The sequence below is a fragment of the Eschrichtius robustus genome, chromosome 21 (genome assembly GCF_028021215.1).
Source record: "Eschrichtius robustus isolate mEscRob2 chromosome 21, mEscRob2.pri, whole genome shotgun sequence".
Taxonomy (NCBI): domain Eukaryota; kingdom Metazoa; phylum Chordata; class Mammalia; order Artiodactyla; family Eschrichtiidae; genus Eschrichtius; species Eschrichtius robustus.
The window spans coordinates 293123-314449 of NC_090844.1; the positions used below are offsets into that span (position 1 = coordinate 293123).

General features: G+C 40.4%; 1 protein-coding gene across 6 annotated transcripts in view; it reads right to left on the bottom strand.

Moving 5' to 3' along the window:
* Positions 1-21327, bottom strand: part of TENM3 (teneurin transmembrane protein 3) — a 311183-nt gene that overhangs the window by 95952 nt on the left and 193904 nt on the right. For 4 of the 6 annotated variants that reach the window (XM_068532312.1, XM_068532313.1, XM_068532309.1 and 1 more), the window contains 6 exons: positions 17819-18033; positions 11936-12146; positions 11403-11504; positions 11016-11210; positions 9732-9932; positions 3150-3335 (listed from right to left, as the gene is read on the bottom strand). In XM_068532312.1, the coding sequence (XP_068388413.1) occupies positions 3150-3335; positions 9732-9932; positions 11016-11210; positions 11403-11504; positions 11936-12146; positions 17819-18033 (1110 nt within the window). The remainder of the gene's footprint in view (positions 1-3149; positions 3336-9731; positions 9933-11015; positions 11211-11402; positions 11505-11935; positions 12147-17818; positions 18034-21327) is intronic. The other 2 variants (XM_068532307.1, XM_068532310.1) reach the window with 2 other exon arrangements.

Consider the following 21327-nt stretch of genomic DNA (forward strand, 5'->3'; position numbering starts at 1 on the left):
GGAGGTGGGTGCTCAGTGAATACTCTAAACTCATAACCTATTTTACTCTCAAAATGCCTATGGTTTTATGAAAGCATGAAAACTTTATGAAGACAGTAAGATGACTAATGAAGAATATTCTTTGCTTTCTATTGGGAACTCTTGTTTGCTTCTAACTGTTTAATTTCTCCTCCATCTCTCTTTCAATTAACCTCCCTGTTTGTATTCAATGAGATGGCACATAATATGGAGAAAGGAAAAAAAAATCTTGCTGATTTATGAGCATTCTTTCATAAAGTGAAAGCTCCTTTCAGCCAGATGCCTAACTGCTGACATGGAGAGGAAATGAACAGAAGAGTAACTCTCCTGAATGAGAAAACACACTGTAGTTTCCTGGGCTGTTTAATCAGTGGCTCACAAAGGCCTCCTTTTAAAGCACCCCTGAGACTTCACTGTGGACATACACACAGGTAGGAAGTAGACAGGGAAAGGCAACTGGATCTTTGTATGCAAAAATTTGGAATAACTACTTCTGAGAGTACAAAAGAGCAAAACAAGGACTTAAAGGTTCTCTACATCTTGTAAACGGTTCACTTCAAAGATTTATTTTTAAATGACACAGGTCCTTTACTTCCACGCTGTTACTCATACGGAGTATAAAAGCAACAAAATAAAATGAAACAACAGAAAACGGAATTATTAACAACCACAGCAAGACACGTTAAATTATAATAAAAGGACCTGCTACTAACAAAAATCCTGTTTGTTCCCAGACAACTGGAAAGTGGTTCAAGAACAGCCCTCCATGGGAAATTAACCATGTAATATTACCAAGGTCAATGAGGACACCCAGAGAAAGATTTGTTTGGTGACTGCTGGTTGGCAAGTTAAAGCTGCTCGCGGATGACTTTACAGTACACCTCCTTGTTTGCCAAGCTATATACACAAGTGTGGGTTGTACTTCCCAGGGTACAAAGAGTCAAATATATAGCATTTTCCCTCTAGCTAGAATCAGTTCACTTAGGAGTGGGGTGCTGGGGTCATGAACTACGATGGTGTACATTTAGAGGCAAGTTGTTCCTGCCCTGCCTCTCGTGTGCGTGCACTCTGGGATTGCAGCATGATGCCCTTTGGCCACAGGGCTATCACATTGCTCTCTGCATGTCCGCAGAAAATACGTAAATCGTGCCTGTCAACCGTTTTCTGCCTTACTGTAGCAGCTCCCAAGTGCGGCTCACGTGAACAACAGGCCGTCACTGCCCTGCAGCGCCTCCCTTAAAGAGCAGAGGAGGGGAAAGCCACATCCGGGTCAGGTGCTGGGGATGAACACTCCGCCAGCGCCTTGCACGTGCTCGTTTGCAGTTTACCCAGTAGGACTGCAGGCTCCCCAGGTGTTGGCAGCGGCTCACCTTCAACAGGTGACACCGCAGGTATGTTTCACAGGTAAGAGTGAACATAAAGGCCTGACCTTCAGGCGTCTGCAGGGCTGGCCCTCGGCCAGCATCTGGAAAGGTGGATGGTCCCCATACTGACGAGGTTATTTTGCGCACCCGCAGCGCTAAACATCTGCTTTTCTTTGGAGAGCCTGGAATTTGGATGGCTGTGGCTGACAGAGCTACCTCGTTGAGCGGCCCCAATAAAAACCTTTCAACTCTCAACCTCAAACGGGCGGAAACACTGCACATATGTTGCTGCATTTCCCTGCGGGAGAACGGGGCATGGTTCTTGTGACCTCTCCTGGTGGGAGAGAAGGAGCCTGGAAAACCTGGACGTGGATTCCTGCAGACACCACCTGATGAGTCTTTCCCCTTTCTGGAAACGTCTATAGCCCTGGGCACGACTGTGCCGAGTCCTCTGAGCCCTTCCAGCGGATCACCGCATGCCGGGGTGGGGGGGGGGGGGTGATAGTGGGACCCCTGAGACAGATGATTTGAAAAGAGCCTTCCTGGAAATTCTGCAGAGATACAGTTTGTGACAGCTTATAAAATATAAGTGATTTCAATTTTCCTGCGGAAAAAAATCTTGGCTAACCAATGCGTTTTTTTTTAAAAAAAGTGAAGTACATAAACTTAAGAGATGCATCGGAAGAAGAAATCCTTTACGGTATCAAGACTCCACCAACAGCTTTATCAAATTTTACCCTACGGACGTAAATGTGGAGAAACACCATTCCTCAAGTTATGAGATTTTTGTAGGACTGTGCCATTTCTAATTAATACTGTACCTGTTCACTGAAGTGAGGTAGCACTGTATTACTTACTTCTGTTGTATTTTCTTTAAATAGACGCTTTCCTTTCAGTGACTCAAACGGTGAAAGCAAAGGCACTGAAGACCTTGAAAATATGGAACTAGTATGTATGTTCTGGGTGCTTTTGTATCCAGGCTAAATACCATTTATATGCTAAGACTTTGATCTTAAACACCTATTTGATCGTCTTATTTAACCAACAGATGTGCTAGAGCATCATTGTATATTAAGAAGTGTTAAGCATATAAATCTGTGGAGGAAAAACTAGATTGGTGCATTTTATTCTACTTTCCTCCTCATGGTGCTACAGGATAAAGTCATAAAAACTCCAGCCTCCTTTCAGAGACTCAAATAGATGGACAGGTGCTAAGACGCGTGATTCTGGAATCTACAGGAGCCCCAAAGGCTACATACTGGGAATCTCTTTCTTAAAGTAAAAAATACTGCCGTTACACGGTGGCAGTATGGAACACGACACAGGCACATTCAAGGAGAGCTGATCTGTAAGACATGAAATCAGCCTCAATGCGAGTCACTCTCGGCGGCCGTCCCCCCGCACCATGCATAGAACGTTCTTACACTTGATACTTGAGACAGCGGTTCTGAAAAGAACTGGGCTGCCTTTGGGACCTGAGACCCTTCTTTAGCGGTCACTCCTTCTGAAGACAAGAGAGGAAACGCTAACCGGGGTCGGGGCGGGGCGGGGCGGGGGGGGGGGGGGAGGAGCTTTCCCGGCGTGAGCAGCAGCCCCGCGGGGAGCTCACAGGTCCCACGCGGGGCGGGGCGGGGCGCACGTGGGACGGGGCGGGGCGCGGCCGGGCGCACGTGGGACGGGGCGGGGCGCACGTGGGACGGGGCGGGGCGCACGCGGGGTGGGGCGGGGCGGGGCGGGGCGGGGCGGGGCGGGGCGCGGCCGGCCTACCGATGGTGCAGTGCTCGCCGTTCCAGCCCTGGCTGCATTCGCACTTGCCGTCCCTGCAAGTGCCGTGCTCGGCGCAGCGCGGGTGGCAGGCTCTCTGAGTGCACGCTGGGCCCGTCCAGCCTTCTTCACAGCGGCAGGCGCCCCCCATGCAGACGCCGTGCGAGCCGCAGTCCGCGGAACAGATCTCTGGGGGGAGAAAGAGGAAGCCGGGCAGGAGAGGAGAGCAGCGGCGAGTGAGACGGGGAGCGAGGGCGAAGCGCTTCGTCTCGGCTCAGCGCGTGACCAGGTGAAGAACAAAGTCGCTGAGCACACGTACGAAAGCATTTACCCACTAAGTAGATGGCAGCATCGAGGGCCAGGCGCGATAGACGTAGTTTGCTTTCTTTGTTCCATTTTATATGCTGCCACGATTGGGCGTAAAGTGCACATGGATAGTTATCTTATACACAATTTTCTGTATTATATATGTGCTCACACACACGCTACTAACAAAACAGAACAAATGATTCATAAGGACAGGAAACTACGTACGCACACATACCTGTTTCCAGGAGTATCTTTCGACAGCCGGGAACACAGGCACACATACATCAAATTGATATAAAATTTACGAAGTATTTCAGTGTCTGTGTATGTCAGGTATCTAACAGGAGTTAGGTTTCACCCATAGAGCAAAAACTGAAAAGGGGTTATTTTTAATCCTATGGTTTAATTTTTTTAAATGTTCAGAAACTTCCACTGAAAAGAATCTATTATTAAAAAAGGGTAAAAAAAAAAAAAAAAAGAATCTACCTTAGTATGCACGTTAGCTTGCTCCTGACACAGAGACGTGCTGGTAAATAAAAGAAGCTGTTGTTTTTCCTATTAAGTATATTTGTACTGTTGACAGATAAAAGTTGCTAAGCAAAACAATAGTAGAAAACCGGTTTAATAATATATAGAACTGCAGGCTCTGGCATTTGCAAAGCAAGGATTTTCAATTACTAGAATTACTGAAAAGGGCACAAGGGACCAAAGGACTTTAAGAACGGTAACAACAGGTTAAGTCGTTAAAATAGAATTCAGGCGTCTGAAATAATTTTTTTCTTAAAAAACTTTCTTAGAAGCTTTATATGACTAGAACCAATTGAGAGAGAGAGACAGACAGAGAACTTTGAGGGGTATTTTATTTTTCACTCTTCACATATAAAGTTAAATAAAACGAACTTTTTTCTTAAGATTGGAAGACTATTGTTTAGTTTTGGTTTTCTTTCAACAGTAAAAACCTGAGATCGTTTCTGACAGACAAAACGACTACAGCTGAAGTTTAAAATTAAGAAATAGTCACTGTTTATGTAGTCACATGATCACATGTTCCCCATTCATTGACCAAATAAAACACTTCTCACACACTGGAATTCACAGGGCTGCAGACTTTTAGACACCACATCCAGGCTCAGTGAGAGTTGTAACATTTCTTATAAACAAGAGCCAGGACTTTGAACTGCATGAGAGTGGTATGTGGTTTTTTTCATGCCACATTTTCTATCTCCTTTGAATTAAATTTTTGATTAAAAGATCCAAGATGGTTTGATTAACTTCAGAGGAACAGAATGTCACCTCAGCTCCAGAAGAGCGAGGTTTCTTTCTGAGGTTCCCTTTTTTATTCAATCGAATCAATTTTTCATTAGGGTGAAGGTGTTTATCAGCGTTTAGCACACTCGCTTTGAGCAAGGTGCGTCAATCTTTGTAATGAACTTATTAATTAGAGTTAATTTAATTGAAGTGGAATTGAAGGGCTAATTAATGGACAAACTGCTGCTGAAGAGAGAGGAAACCTCTGTTGCTTTCAAACCTATAAACTTTCTGATGGAAATAATTCATTTCTTCTCTTTCAGCAGCTTAACCAAATGTTTCTTCAGGTGTAAAATCTGCTCTCTTATTGAATTTAGATCTCTGAAGGTCATTTCCACAACAACAAAAGAGGCAGCTGGTAAAGTGTTTTGCTTTAGGATTCAATAGGTTAGAAATTCCAAATTCTACTGCAAGTAAACTTTTAAGTCACAAATGGAAATTAACAACGGTGTTTTTGTAAACTTTCTATGAGAACGTGCAGACAAATTGGAGGCACGTGAACCCAGATGTTTTCACGGGATGACTATATGCCTATTTGAGATCTTTAATAATTCTAAGTGAGTTTTCTGTCTTTTGGCAGCTAATAGCAAAGTTTAATGACGTTTTTTTCTGTGCTCAATTACTTTCTCCCAAAGAAGCATACTGTGTTCATTATTCAACTCTCTATATTGAGAGTTTAACATGTGTTAAGTGTGTATTTTGCGTTAGGGATTTAAAGATGAATAGGATGAAGACCTTCACTCATTATGTCTAAGTGGTCATTTTGTATACAGGTAAAATTAGATTTTCAGCTAGCAAAATAATTACATCAGTATGAAAAAAATCAGTCTAAATATGTAAAACAGTGATATGTAATTTTGGCAACCGATCTAATCTTTTAATTAACATTTATATCCTTTTTTCCCCGCTATTTATAGCAATACCATTTTATGAAGAAGACCAAATTAACTTTTGAGCTATTTAATATCAATTACAAACCATCCTTTATACAATAATTCTGGTAATGTATTAAGTAACTTTATATGAAACAAAAACGGGGCTATTTCGTTATTCCTTGCCTACTTGGGTAACTGTGGGAAACAAACTAGAATGACAATATTTCAAACAAGTATTATTTTATAGCTAGTATTATTATGCCTGTGTCACTGATGGAGGCATAAGAGGCCTGAATCAAGTAACTGTATACAAGTAATTATATCTATAAACTTTAATTGGATTTTTACATCTTTAACGTAGAAGCTGGAAATGTAAATAAAAACTCAGAAGAAAGAGCTAAATGCCTATTTTGCTCTTGCAATTATGTTTTTTAAGTGGAGGACAAAATGAGTTAATGTGTTATTTATTTTAAATAAATTTATTTATTTATTTATTTTTGGCTGCGTTGGGTCTTTGTTGCTGCGCGTGGGTTTTCTCTAGTTGCGGCGAGCAGGGGCTACTCTGCGTTGCGTTGTGCACGCTTCTCATTGCGGTGGCTTCTCTTGTTGCAGAGCACGGGCTCTAGGCACACGGGCTTTAGTAGTTGCGGCACGCGGCCTCAGTAGTTGTGGCTCTCGGGCTCTAGAGGGCAGGCTCAGTAGTTGTGGCACGTGGGCTTAGTTGCTCCGCAGCATGTGGGATCTTCCCGGAGCAGGGCTCGAACCCGTGTCCCCTGCATTGGCAGCTGGATTCTTAACCACTGCGCCACCAGGGAAGTCCCCATGTGTTATTTGAAAGAATGCCACGTGCCCATGCTTGATAAACCTTGGTTGGTGATGATTTCTTAAAACTCTTTAGTGAGACACTCAGGCCCTCTATAGTGCAGGCCCCAATTTAGGTTTTTACTTATGTATCCTTTACTCTTTGCCAGCTCTAACAGTCACGCATATTCTAACCACAGTCTCTGGTTTTCCAAGCTATCTGAATCAACTCACATTTCTGTGAAGCAGTAATAAGCATATTGTAAACCCTGGTTGCCTCCAACAATGTATGGCCACAAGATGAGGGAAGCAGAGGAAAAGGAGGGACGGAAGAAAGAGAAAAGGGGAAGGGAGGAGAGGGGATGAGAGCGGGGAAGAAAAGAAAGAAGGAAAAAGAAACGTGAGAGGGAGGGAGCAGGAAGAAAACTCATGAACTGTTTCTTTAACTAGGATATCTACTTACGGGTTCGGCAGAAGTTTTCCATCAATACCACATATTAGCCTATATAAGACTTTCTTTAGTTTGGGCTTCCGAGATTCAATGTGTAATAGGTGAAGAGCGGCCCATGAATCTTTCATGCTGATATTGACTCATAGGGCAGCAAGCCTGTTACCCAAGTTCCTCAAAATGCCAAGAAAGAGTGATTTGTAAAAACTACCAGTCTTTTTTTCCTCCCTTAAAATAAGCATGTTAATTAGCTACTAGCAAGATTTCATTTAGGTTTATGCCATTAGGTTAATAGATATCATTTTCATTTCATAAATTTCACATTTGGGGAACCATATCCAGTCAATACTTTTATGTGGAAGCGCCTCTGAATTGATGAGGAATTAAGTATGATGACCTACAATTAGCCTTTATTATTCGACCACCATAGCTATTACCAATGCCACCACCACTCCTTCTATTAATGGCTAACACTTATGGAGTACTTACTATACGTAAAGCCCTATTATAAGTGCTTTTCACATACTAAGTCATTTACTCCTTACAACAATTGTATATAAGGTAGCACTATTATTGTCCCCACTTTACAGATAAACTGAGGCACAGAAGTTACATAACTTGTCCAACAGCACACAGCTAGGAAACAGCCAGTCCTAGATCGGAACCCAGGCAGGTCAGCTGCAGAATCCCTGTTTCTTAACCACTTACTGTTAAACAGCAGGTGTTCAGAGGGCAACAGGTGTGGGCAGGGTTAAGAGTAGACAGATTCCTTTGCTGAATCCAAGCCTTCTGCACGATGTTTTTATTTACCTGACGCTGCTCATAAAATCTGTCCTTTTTCTTCCCCCTCCTCCCCCTCCTCCCCCTCTCCTTCTGTTTATCCTCTTCCGCTTTCCCTTTTCCTCCTCCTCCTTCTCTTGTCCTCATTATTCCTCCTCTTCTCTTCCTGCTTTTTAATTTATTTTTGCTCAGTTGGCCCAAACAGAAGTCGTCACCTTCTCCACCTCTCGCGCGCCTCCCACTGCGGCGCCTGCGTCCCGCCGACTCAGTGGTTCTCACCTCTTCCCGACTTTCTCGCCTCTTTCAGAGACGTGAACATCGACCCCAATCTCCCCTGCCTCAGACGTTCAGCTCTTCTCACCCTATTTTATGTTCTGTTTTTTCAGCAAGGCCTGTCTGTTTTGCCTTTACACGTCCCTCAGTTTATCCTTTTCATGTCCACTAGCTCCAAGGGATTGTGCCCCCATCCCTTCGCCCTCCTGGGAAAGCTCTCCGCGGTGTATTCTAGTTCTCAGCTTTCCCTGTCCTCTCTGGTGTCTGATCCGTGGGGTAGTTCTGGAACACTGTTCTTGTCATATCAGGGGCACCATTATTGTCAGTGAATTCTCCATTGTCTAAACCATCGTTCCTAAACTGTGTGCCTCATAGTTGGGCCCAACTCAATTTTCACCTCCAAATACTCTGTCGTCACTGTCCCCTGTATATAATGATATCCTCACAGTTGTGCCTTTGGTAATGGTAGCAGCAGCAGTAGTAGTAGTAAAGCTGGTGGCAGCTGTGTTTAGAATTTATGATGGGCTAAGCATTGTACTAAGTATTTACTTCACATGCATCAATTCAAGCAGTTCCCACAGCAGCACCTCTGGAAAGAATGTCTTATGATTAAATACATTTTATAGATGAGCAAACTGGAGCATACAGTAACTTCCCTAGGGTATACAGCTATCAAGTAGTACCCAAACATCGGATTTCAGAATCCATGCTCTTAAGTACTTTCTAATACTGTTCCCCTAGTCAAAAAATATTCCCTCAACCTCCACACTAACTGCAATCTTGAAAAGAAGGCAAGAAATGTTAAAAATCTCCTTGAAAACTTTCAACAGGCATCAAGGCAGGGTCTAAATATTGACTGAATTTAGCATATTAGTCCATGTAATACTCAATAGAATATTATACTGGGACACACTGGCTTCTAAGTATGTCATGTGTGTTTATCTCATCTCCCCAGTTAAACTGTAATCTTCTAGACTAGAACAGCATCTTTTCAAACTGTATGACTAACGCGTGGGTCATGGAATTAATTCACGGGTTGCAACCGGCATTAAAAAAAGTAGAATAGACTTGGGAGAAAGTATCAGTGTATATCACTTTGTAAAGCTTTTGTTTCAGTGATGTGAGTATATGCATATATATGTATATGAGGTCACAATGTAAAAATGTATTTAAGACCACAGGTTATTTAGGTCATGGTCAAAAACTTGAAAGCCAGTATTCTACAGGGCAGGAATGACTGATACTCTTTTATACCCACAGTGTCTGTCACAAAGCCATGCACAGAGCTGGTGCTCAAAAACAACATGACTGATTGAATAAAATTACTACCTGTCATTTCTATTGTAATCATACAGTTACAATTAAAAGCTCAGTGTTGAACCATTATGTACACCGTAATATCTATATATGTTTACTCTTTATTGTGATAATATTAAGTCTTCTGTTGTCACATAATTCTTTAATTGAAGCTTCTCTGTTTATGAGATAATGTGCTTAAATCTCCAAACTGTACACAGGCCTTCAGAGTTAAGAAGAAAGAGACCTTTACACAAGTGGAAGATTATTCTTTACATTAATACTAAAGGAGAAACTTAATGACAAACTGACTAAGCCTGTTTCTTTCCATATTATAAGATAACAAATTTCACTACTTTTAATATTTATTTCTATAAATGTTCACTTTAATAAAATCTATATTAAGTATAATAAGTGTGTTTTAAAAATTAAAATGTCATAACCTTTAGCTAAACAATATTAAGCGCTCAATCGTATGCAATATATGACCCTCACCATTTGAGCAGTCTGGGCCAGTCCAGTTAGGGTCACAAGTGCAGGAGCCACTTTCCTGAAGATACGTTCCATGACCAGAGCACTGGTCTGGACACATGGTCTTGAGTATTTCACAGTTGTTACCACCCCATCCTGGATTGCAGTGACATTCCCCATGGATACACACACCATGATTAGAACATCCCGGGTCTAGACAATCAGCTAGTGGAGAGAAAAGAGAACAAATTTACAGTCAAATCTAGAAGGTATACACAAGTACATATGGAACAAAGAATTACACCCCAATCTAATTTACCTGAACACTTTGGATACTCAAATGTTTACCCACCGTTTATTTGCAAGAACTCGTTTCTGAAAAATGCAGAGAATTTATACAATAAAGCATTAAGAATCATGCCATTTAGGTAATTGAGACTCTTGCAAGGATTTGTAATTCTAGTGAATTACACACTTCTGCTCTTGAGATTTCAGACGATTGCTTTCCGTTCTGCCCAATCAGAGGGTAATAAGTATTGGCTTCTCTATAACAAAATCTGAATCAGCTGACCTAATCATAACCACTGAATACTGACAGCTGTATGGGACCCTCAAATGTTTAAGAAATAAATGAGTTGCAGACTCTCCATCTCTCTTAATTCACTTTAATGTGCTTTAGATGACGAGATTTAATTTAGCAATTTGACTCAATAAAACTTTACACTTGTAGGGTCAATGGCCTGAAAATTTAATTCCAGAGACTTAATTGCATCACTTTGTGTGTGCAGATCAATAAAATCCATTTGACTGAAGAACGGAAATGGTGCTTTTCTGCTTTTTGAAAAAACAGTTCAACTGCACTTTACAGTATAGCATCTTGACTATCAACATTATATACAGTTATGGCACAAACCCACGATGTATTTTTCTCCACCCGTATACTATGTTCAATATTCTGTCTTTCTAGAGATGCCAAAATGTTAGATTTAGAAGCTGGCATCAAGGTGAAAAACTGCAAAAAAAAAAAAAAAATCAACGGTTCACCACTGGTTCTAAGACAAAAATGTTCGTGTACTTTCTCAGAGTTAAAAAAAAAAAAATTATTCACACAATTGAGAGAGAGCTAAAGGACTCCTCGGTATTTTTTTCTTTTTATTGGGTAAAATGTTCACGAAGCAAAGCAAAATCAAAATTACTTTCAGAAGGAGGCATATAAAAAGATTCATCTGCCAAACTAAAGGTTAGACATATAAGCTGTTTCTTTATGAAGCTATAACGACAGACCTCTGCAAGGTTTGACATGTTTACCTTCTTCACAGTTCTCTCCTTTGTATCCGGAGTTGCAAGCACAAGAGCCCACGATACAAATCCCACGACCCCCGCACTGCGGGTCGATACACTGCGTATTTGGTACATCACACTCGGTGCCCTTCCAGCCGCTGAAACAGAGGCAGCGGCCCTTGGAGTACTGGCCGTTGCCGCTACACAGCACTGGACAGGCTGCTGTGAAATAAGGCACGACAGAGGAATTAACAGCCGCGTTTCCATCGAGATTCTCCAAGAACAGGCACGTTGCTGGAACAAGCAGCATGCCGTTCCTCCCCCCTTTTCTCTCCTGTCTTGAGAGCTTTCTGAATTGCTCCTGTTTCTACAGCTTATTTACATTGGCTTGAGAAAAGAATCTAACTCGCATACCTCTTGAACAGTCCGGACCTAGAAATCCTGGAAAACAGTGGCACGTTCCAGAAACACACTCTCCATTTCCGTGGCAATTTCGGGGGCATTCCACCACAGACTCTGAAGAAAAGGGAAAGAAGCATCCTTGCTGTGTAGCCTGCCTCTCGTGCCGGCTAAACTGTGGCACTTCGATCATATTAGCTACACCTTGAAGGAAGCACGGATGGCTTGCTCCATAACCCCCCAAAAGTATTCATTCCTACCAGATTGTTCGAAGAGTAAAGCAAAGCGCTGGCATTTCAAAGGCAGACGCTCTAAAGCGTTTTCGTGATGCGCTGCCCTCCTCCACGCTACCTCCAGATGATACTGTCTTCCGGTGCTTCGTGCTTTGTCACACGGTCATAAACAAACAATTTACAAAATACTTCTCACTTTCACCTCAGGCTTTAACATCCTAGGGATCACTCAAATTGGTGAAGCCAATGGCATTTCTACGCAACACAGTGTTGAGGCCGGAAGCCCGGAAGTGATGCTTTGAAGACAGGTCTTACCTATCACAATGGTATTGAACGACACCTGCTCTGCACTCTTCCCATCATTATAAAAAGCCAGATGCCAGATTCCAGAATCCAAGTACTGGATAAAGCCGGCCTCGTGGAGACTGACGGACCTCGCCTGTCGCCCAGCTCTTTCGGACTCAAGCAGGCTCCGTTGCTCTCGTGCAATCAACCTGCTGCCGTCCAGCAGCTCCACAAAGTCGTACTGAGAACGAGGACAAGGAGAACCGTTTAGTAGTCGGAAACAGTACGGCCGTGGCTGCTCCTCTCTTTCCTTTCCAAACTTTTCTCCTTTGCTCTAATAAACACAGTGGTAGAAAAAAGTTCCCGACTGACGGGTCTTCTAGGCATTGCATTTACAGGGGTGATGGAGATTACCCACTGCACGCCAAATGCCATTGTTGTATTTAAACATCACAGACCATTTCTTCCCTTGATGCGCAATACGGTTTCCAAACTTATTTAATTCTTCTGACTGATAAAAAGTTTGTGAGTTTACAGAACAGACTTGTGGTTGCCTAGAGGGGGAGGGGGGTTGGGGGAGGGATAGACTGGGAGTTTGGGATTAGCAGATGCAAACTATTATATATAGGATGGATAAACAACAAGGTCCTACTGTATAGCTATATTCAGTGTCCTGTAATAAACCATAATGTAAAAGAATATGAAAAAGAATATATATGTATAACTTTGATGTACAGCAGAAATTAACACAACATTGTCCATCAACTACAATAAAATTATGAAAAAAATTTTTTTTAAAGTTTGTGCGTTTAGGCAGTGTGGGGATACAACCATAAACCTATACTATTCCAAGCCCAGCAGCTCTATTTTAGTTAGACCATTAGATGATCTCTTAAGGTCTTCTCCTATTTAATACTCAAGTAGTAACCACGGCTACTGAATACTTACTCTGTGCCAGGATTATTTTTAATCCTCCTAGCAACACTTCCAGGAAGGCATTAATGTTTACACTTCAAAGATGAAGGAAACTGAAGCTTGAGAAGCTTGAGCAGGGTCAGATATCTGGTCAGTGGTGCAGGTGGTATGTGAACTCCAGTGTGCTTTGCTCCAAAGCTCGGGCTGTTTCCGTTACCCCATTCCACCCCTCTCTGTGACCCTGATGTAACCATTCCGAGCACCATGGAGAAAGCCATGGATTTTTACTTAGTTACGGTTAGATCAAAAACATATAACAAGATGCCTTTACATCTTTGATCAAAAGTCTAAAAAATTAAACAATGGAGGAGTTCTGAAGGGATGGCCGGCCCAATTATTATCATGAAGTCAATCATCATTAAACTTAATTTTTGTTTTAGCAAGATTAATCACGAACATTGGGTAGCTGGAAGAATGTAACCGGAGAATTTGAAGATAATTTTAAAAAATATGGGGACTTCCCTGGTGGCGCAGTGGTTAAGAATCCGCCTGCCAATGCAGGGGACACAGGTTCGAGCCCTGGTCCGGGAAGATCCCACATGCTGTGGAGCAACTAAGCCCATGCGCCACAACTACTGAGCCTGCGCTCTAGAGCCCGTGAGCCACAACTACTGAGCCCGCGAGCCACAACTACTGAGCCTGCGCGCCTAGAGCCCGTGCTCCGCAACAAGAGAAGCCACCGCAATGAAAAGCCCGCGCACCGCAACAAAGAGTAGCCCCCCTCGCCGCAACTAGAGAAAAGCCCGCGCACAGCAACGAAGACCTAACACAGCCATAAATAAATAAATAAATAAATAGATAGATAGATAGGAAAAAAATAATGGAACGTGACTGGTAATAGTGGGGTAAAATTTTGTAGCCAGAGATAATTCAGTGAATTTGGAAGACACTGCAAAGACTTTCCAACATAGTTTTAATAAACTTGTTAGACAATAGTTTCTTAAAAGTAGAATCATTCAGTGTCTATAGACTCTTACCCAGTTTCATTTTATTCTTGAGGTATGTATTTATGGTGAAAAGTACACTACAGCACTATAAATATAAATCATTAATGCTAAAGCACTACAAATGTGAATCATCAATATTCTACTTTCTTTTTTTTTTTTTTTTAATTAATTAATTAATTAATTAATTTATTTTTGGCTGTGTTGGGTCTTCGTTTCTGTGTGCGAGCTTTCTCCAGTTGCGGCGAGCGGGGGCCACTCTTCATCGCGGTGCGCTGGCCTCTCACTGTCGCGGCCTCTCCCGTTGCGGAGCACAGGCTCCAGACGCGCAGGCTCAGTAGTTGTGGCTCCCGGGCTTAGTTGCTCCACGGCATGTGGGATCTTCCCAGACCAGGGCTCGAACCGGTGTGCCCTGCATTGGCAGGCAGATTCTTAACCACTGCGCCACCAGGGAAGCCCAATATTCTACTTTCTGATAGATTCCTTAAATGGAATTTCATCAGACGTCTATTTAAGGAAAGGTTATTTTTAATGAATCCCTTAATACAATCAAATTGAAAAAAATCAGTTGTTGGGATTCTAAGAATCACAGTTAAATACGTTGCCACTGTACACAGACCTCTTACTGTTACTATTGGACAGAATTTAGAATATCTAATTCAGCTTCCGACATACTAAATTTTAAATTTAAATATAAAAGCATTTTTTGTTATTGTTTGGTGTAGTCAAACTGCATTATAACATCATTTAGCTGTGAGAAATACACAAAAAAGCCACAACGTGATTAGCGTTCAAACACTTTTTTCATTTACATCTTATGAGGATGAAAATAATGACTGGTATGGATATCCGAACTGCAAAATTTCACCGGGATTCTGTTCCGACATTATCAGAGGAAATTAATTCAGCACGTTTGAAAGGAGCCTCTCCCTCAAATAAGCCATTCATTTTCTCATCAGATTTAAATACTTGCATTAGCATGGCAAAAAGACAAGAAAAAGTTTCTTTTTATGGAAAAGCACATAAACACTTTTTTCCCCTAACATAAACACAGTAACTGAAAAAGTGAATGGGAGGAAATTTTGAATTTTAATAGGTCTTTCAAGCCCTATTAATTGTCACCTTTATCATAGGGATCATTGTTTGTCATCACAGTGTGAACAACAAAGTGAGGCGGGGGTGGGGGAGTAGCTGACGATTGTTGAGTATCTACCCAGTTCGAGGCCCTTGGGGGGGGGGGGGGGAGGAGGGCACTCAAATACCTAAAGACACGTCCCCTATCTGACACTGAAGCTATCACCACGGAAAGGAAACAAACTATGTGGAGCAGAAATTTAATAACCTTTGTTCTCAGGGTGTAAAGTAATCACCTATGGGCAAATCCGAGAGTTTTGCTCCATAACACCTACTCATAAGATTCCTCTGGATTTTTCTGCACAGCAAGTCTTAGAATCTTATGCTATTTTTAGGACAAAATTCAGTCTCACCACTTTGGAGGAGCAATCACGAGACAAAGCTTATACCTGATAAAGGTATCTTGGTGGTTCGTTTCTGAACAGATTTTCCATATTCTTAACTCATTTCAGTTATTAAAATGATGAGAACGCAGAATCTATGAATACCTAACTGTGCTCTTAAATCAACTCTTTGGTGGTGGTAGATTCTTGCTGTAAATCATTGACCTAGAGGAGGGAGTGATTTTAAAGATCACCTGATGCAACTCCTTCATTTTACAGATAGACACTGAGGCACAAGGAAGTTAGACTTGTGCAAGGTCACAAGGTCAGAAAGTGGCAGGGGTGTGTGCTCAAGAACCCAGGTTTCCGACTCCCATTCTAAAATAGGCTTCATGCAGATGCACTTAAAGGATACAGTACACTATTAACTGTACAGCGTTAACTTGCTTCCTTAGGCTTCTTAACTGTCCAGGAGAATGAAGTGAGCATCAGGGAGAAGAACGTCAATTGATGCCTTAGTAACAATCATATGGACAGTTTTACAAAGGGTCACAAAGACTTTCAAAACTCAAGTGATTATTCTGAATGGTTGGCCAATTTTAATTATTTCAGGTTGATTTATTTAACGTTCCCCAGAAACAGAGAAATGTTCACTTTGGGCTGTTTTATAGCATATTTCATGTTTAAACACTGAACTCAGAAACAGCTGTCTGCTCTGCTGATCCGGAATAAACTGCAGGAAGGAACTCTAATAACTGTGGAGCTTAAGGAAATGCATAACCTACTTAAACACATATATTGTGGGAGAAAAGAAAAGTGGATATCACGTATATTGTGTTTAAATACCAGAAGAATTACAAGAAAACCTGAAACTACACCATTTATTCCCTAGTCTTATATGGTATATATAACCTCCAATAAGTCAACCCTAAATCTTTAAATAAACCTTTAAAGTACCCAACGCATTACAGAATTTTTTCTGAAATTAATTTTTGGAATTTATAGGTTACAAGCTCGCTATTGTACTTAGTTTAGAGGTATGTTTCTTGAGTTATACAAAAATAATTTAATCATGTATGTGATTCCAATGGAAAAAAAATTTTTTTTTCCTATTTCACTGGACTACTGCTCTACTAAATGCAATCTATCTGCTATAACTGAAGTCACAGAGGGCCACTTCCACTTAAGAATATCTGGTTATTACATCTTAGTCAGTGTCACCTATAACATGAACTAGAGTCAAATGCAATTGTAATCTGAAATTTAAAATTGGACCCCAGTACACAATAAGAGGAATTTGACATGTAAACATTAAAGGAATCACTTTAACAATGTAGATATGAAAAACGTTAAATCAGAAAAATGAATACACCAAAGCATGACATTCAAAAAATTTACAGCTGTATAATTTATATATGTATATGAAACTTTCCCTGATCCACGACATTAGAGAGAGCATGTTCAAATTTTTACTCATCTTTTATTTAAAGATATTATTTTTATTAGTATAGGGATCAATTTTTCTTTATAATTTATATTCCGAGGTTATAGAAAAAGCATTTCTCACAAAATCACATAATATAAAGCATACATGAAGATCCTCTGGTCCTCATTTGATATATCCAATTAAAATCGGCATGAAATTCTATGAGTAAATAAACTGATTTTCAAGCATAACTTTAAGCTCATCTAATTGTCAATTTTAATTAACCATCTATTACATTTTTTGGAATTCCTATTTTGGGGAAAAGTCTGGGCTCCAGTTTTGTGGTAGGTAATTTAAATAATTTCTCTTAGACATAACGGGACTTCTTTAAACCACAATTTCCAATTTATATACCGCGAGCCAATATTAGATTATGAAAAATCTGTGGGATTATTGATCTGTGACAGTTGTGAGGTGATTTTCATGATAGCAAATTGACTTTAAAGTTCTTTGAACCTACGATATAGGGGTATTTGAATTGTTTTAAGTAATGTGATCATCCTTGGTGACCTATGAAAGCTCTTTTATCTCTGTATTTCAGTGTTCATCATATGTAGACTAGGAATCATGGCTTGAGCTGATAAAGTTTATATTTCTGTTTATGTTCCCATAATTTCTTTACAAAGAGTAAATCTGACATAAAGTAAAAAGTATATATTTTCAACAGGATGAATACATGTTTGAGATGAAAATGTCATGCATCTATTACATGAAAGGAGTATGATCTTTGGAAATGATCTTAGAATCTTTCTAAAACACTTGGAAAATCTATGGTGTTTTACTACGTACTCAGATGATGTTCAGTATTCATCAGGTTACAAATTCTGTACATTTTAATCAATCAATAATGATTAAAGCAAGTCAGGAAGAAAATGCTGTTCTTCCTACTAATTCAAAAATCTCACGATAAGTGTCACCTATATTCAAAATTCTTTTCACTGTAAAAGATCAACACAAAAGTGGTCAAACAGTTAAACAGCTGAACTTAAGAAACAGAGTGACTTTAAAAATGTAAACTAGCAGTTTTCATTGTATTGGTAACAGCGCCTACCTGAGTATGGGAAGGTGGTAAGCCTTTTCGGCCGTATACTCCAATCAGTGCATCTTTCTGAAGAGAGATATTGAATTTAAGAAACTGTGGCTGATCAATGAAGAGCTGTGACCTCCAGAAGATCCCGGGGGGAACCTCTTGGGTTGCTCTTCGGCCAATATCAAGTTCTCCGGAATCTATGGTGTTATTTTCTTGTGTAAATCCACCCAATTTTCCTGAATGTAAGAGATCCATTGAAAAAGAACAAAAAATTAAAAAGAAACAAAGCCAAAAAACAGAACAGCTTTCTGACTTTCAAAAAATTCTTTCTACTTAAATGCTCAGAAATTTCATTTTCTTCTGATAAATGAAATGCTCTTATTTATTTCTAATTTTCCCTTTAAAAGGTTTTTCTTTGTTAGATATTGTTCAACCAACTCTGACTGAGCACATCCTTTAAGATATTGAAGTCAACATCCCTTTACTTCCTCCCAAGGTATGCCTATTACTGCAACTGTTTTCACACCTACAGTCTTTCTTGATCGCTTGAAACGTAATTATCTTACAAATTATATGTGTTGTTATTTCTTGGGAGAGATTAAGTCTGGTATTTACCAGTCATTCTAAACATACCATAACCCTGCAAAGTGTAAATTAAGGCAGAATGGATTATGGAGATTTCCAAATCAATCCTTAAGCAAACAACAAAAACAGTCAATGGCACAGATTCATGTAGTTCCCTCCGAACTATATAGTAGAACGAATGAAAATTCAGATGCCTGAAGGGCGGCTGAGAGGGGTCGGGGGGCACGTTTTGAGGGGAAGGGAAGGAGGAGGGGTAAGTTTAAATTCTCACAAAGTTTTTAATGTAGGCTGCCACAACTTTTCCTCTTTCTTTTGATCTTTACCTCAACGTCACTTTCAGCCTTCCGCACACACGTGTATTAGCCCTCTCAATGACTTTCAATGTGTTGAGAACAAACAGTCTCCACTCCCTGAATCTCTGACCCCTCTTAGAGACCACCTCCTTCCCAGTTTTAGGAAACAGATCCAAGAATCCTCTTTTTTTGGTATGTCTCTGCCTCCTTCCCTCTTGATTAAGGTTCTTCCTCATTCTGAGGGGGTTAGTGATAGAGAACGTTTTACAATTTGCCTTAAATGGACACAAAACCACATTGTCTCTTATTCCATGGAAAGGGTCCATGAACGCAAAGGAAGAGAACGGAAGTGGGCAGATTATCCTCTATCAGGTCAATCTTTTTGAAAGTCACAAAGTTGACTTACTACTGAATTTGTCTTTTTAAGAACACTGATCCGAATATTAATTCAGATATTACATAATGTTATAAAATATCTATTACACAACACCGGATAAGTTGTGAATTCAAAATTTAGATGACTTCATTTCAAGTTGGAGAGTTGTGAACTGTTTTATTTTAACGACAGAGGAGAGTCTTCTATCTATGAAGAATTATTAATTTAACATTGAGTTCATTTTTGAGTGTTTACTAGGGACACAGAATCGTGGGTATCAAGAAGAAATATAAATTAGAGAATAGAATCTTAGAGATTAGTCTGGCTTAAGGGATATCACTGAAGGCTGGAGGTGGAAAGATTTCACAGAAGGGCTAAGTTCTGAGCTAAACTTTGTAGGACAAGTAGGCTAAGGTTTCTGAGTTGGGGTGAACATCATAATTAAAAACATGGCAACGGAACTGAACATGTGTTCGGGTGGTGGTGAGCAGAGACATCCACCTGGCTAGAAAAGAAGTTCAGAAACTCAGGAGTCAGATAAACCTGGGTTTGAATCCCGACTCTGTCACTAACTAGCTGTGTGACCTGAAGGTATATACTAAACCTCATCTGTAAAATGGGGCTAGTAATAATGCAATCACAGGGCTACTATACGGATTACATGAGGTGTTCTATGTAAAGCACTTGGCTCTCAGTAGGTATTAAATGAATGGAAGACATTAATGGCTTTGTCATGGAAGTAATGAAAGATAAGATTGGAAAAGGAAAAATGATATCAGATGCTGGAGGCCCCTGAATACCAGGTTAAAGAATTTGGTCTTTATAATTCATGTTCCTGAATTTTTGTATTTTCGACTCTGTCAAAGAGCATTATTCCACCCCTTTTCTTGAAGGTAGGTATATATGTATATACATACATATATATAGGCATTATGTTACTATGCATATAATTTATGGCATGTATTAAAAATAGGTACTTGAAATAGATTTAATATGGGTTAATTATACTCCAATGCTACAAAGGCACTTATTTGTTAATATGCTTTGTGTGTGTGTGTGTGTGTGTGTGTGTGTGCATGCATGCGTGTGTCATCAGGAGAAACAGAATTCAAGATCAGTAAGAGGGCTTCCCTGGTGGCGCAGTGATTAAGAATCTGCCTGTCAATGCAGGGGACACGGGTTCGAGCCCTGGTCCGGGAAGATCCCACATGCCGCGGAGCAACTAAGCCCATGCGCCACAACTACTGAAGCCCGCGCGCCTAGAGCCTGTGCTCCGCAACAAGAGAAGCCACCGCAATGAGAAGCCCGCGCACCGCAATGAAGAGTAGCCCCCGCTCGCCGCAACTAGAGAAAGCCTGTGCGCAGCAACGAAGACCCCACGCAGCCAAAAAAAAAAAAAAAAGATTAGTAAGGAACAGATGTTTATGGTAGATATCCAGGTTATGGCCATTAGGGTCTAGAGTAATTCACAACAGATCGCATTTATGGATAAGCGTGAAGTCTGGGGGGGAGTGTGTTATTAGTAAGTGCTGGGATTCTTTTCTCTCTGGACTGCTGCCTCCTACAATGACGTATGCCCACCAGGTGCAAAGGACAGCTACAGCTAAACAGAGACCCATTAAAGGTTCTGATCAGGCAAAAGGTGACACGAAATCACTGTCTCAAGGACATTAAAGTGCAGTAGTGTGGGAAGCCTGGAAGTGGAGAGATGAGTTAGGGTACAGGTGCAATAACCTAGGTAGGAAGCAGGAGGGAGCTGTACAAGAAAGCTTAAGAAAAAGTCATTATTTACAGTTTCACTTCCTCTCTTTTTTCCTGATGTCTATAATCACGGCAGTTAACAGTCCTCTACCTACCAGGTCTATCTATCTTTGTTGAACTAATTTACTAATATAAAATGCTCTTGAAAATAAAAGTTCAAAATTGGGTTATAGTAATCATTGTAATTTTTCATGTATCAACTCACAGACTATAAATCATGCATTGAAATTTAAAATACGTATATTATGATATTAATAAATATTCATTTTAGCAAAATTAGAATATATAAATAAAAAGATAAAAAATATAACCCTATACCCAGAGATTACTTTTGCTTGCTATCTAAGCAAATATCTTTCTTTATTCACAGGAATTTTAAAATACCTGAGATCAATTTCTACTTTTCATTTTGGAAGCTTTTGCACAAGAACCTAAATTTCTCATAAATTAGATTTTACCAAAAAGATTAAGAAGCGGGGAAAAGAGAAATGGAATTAACCTTTAGTGAGAACCTA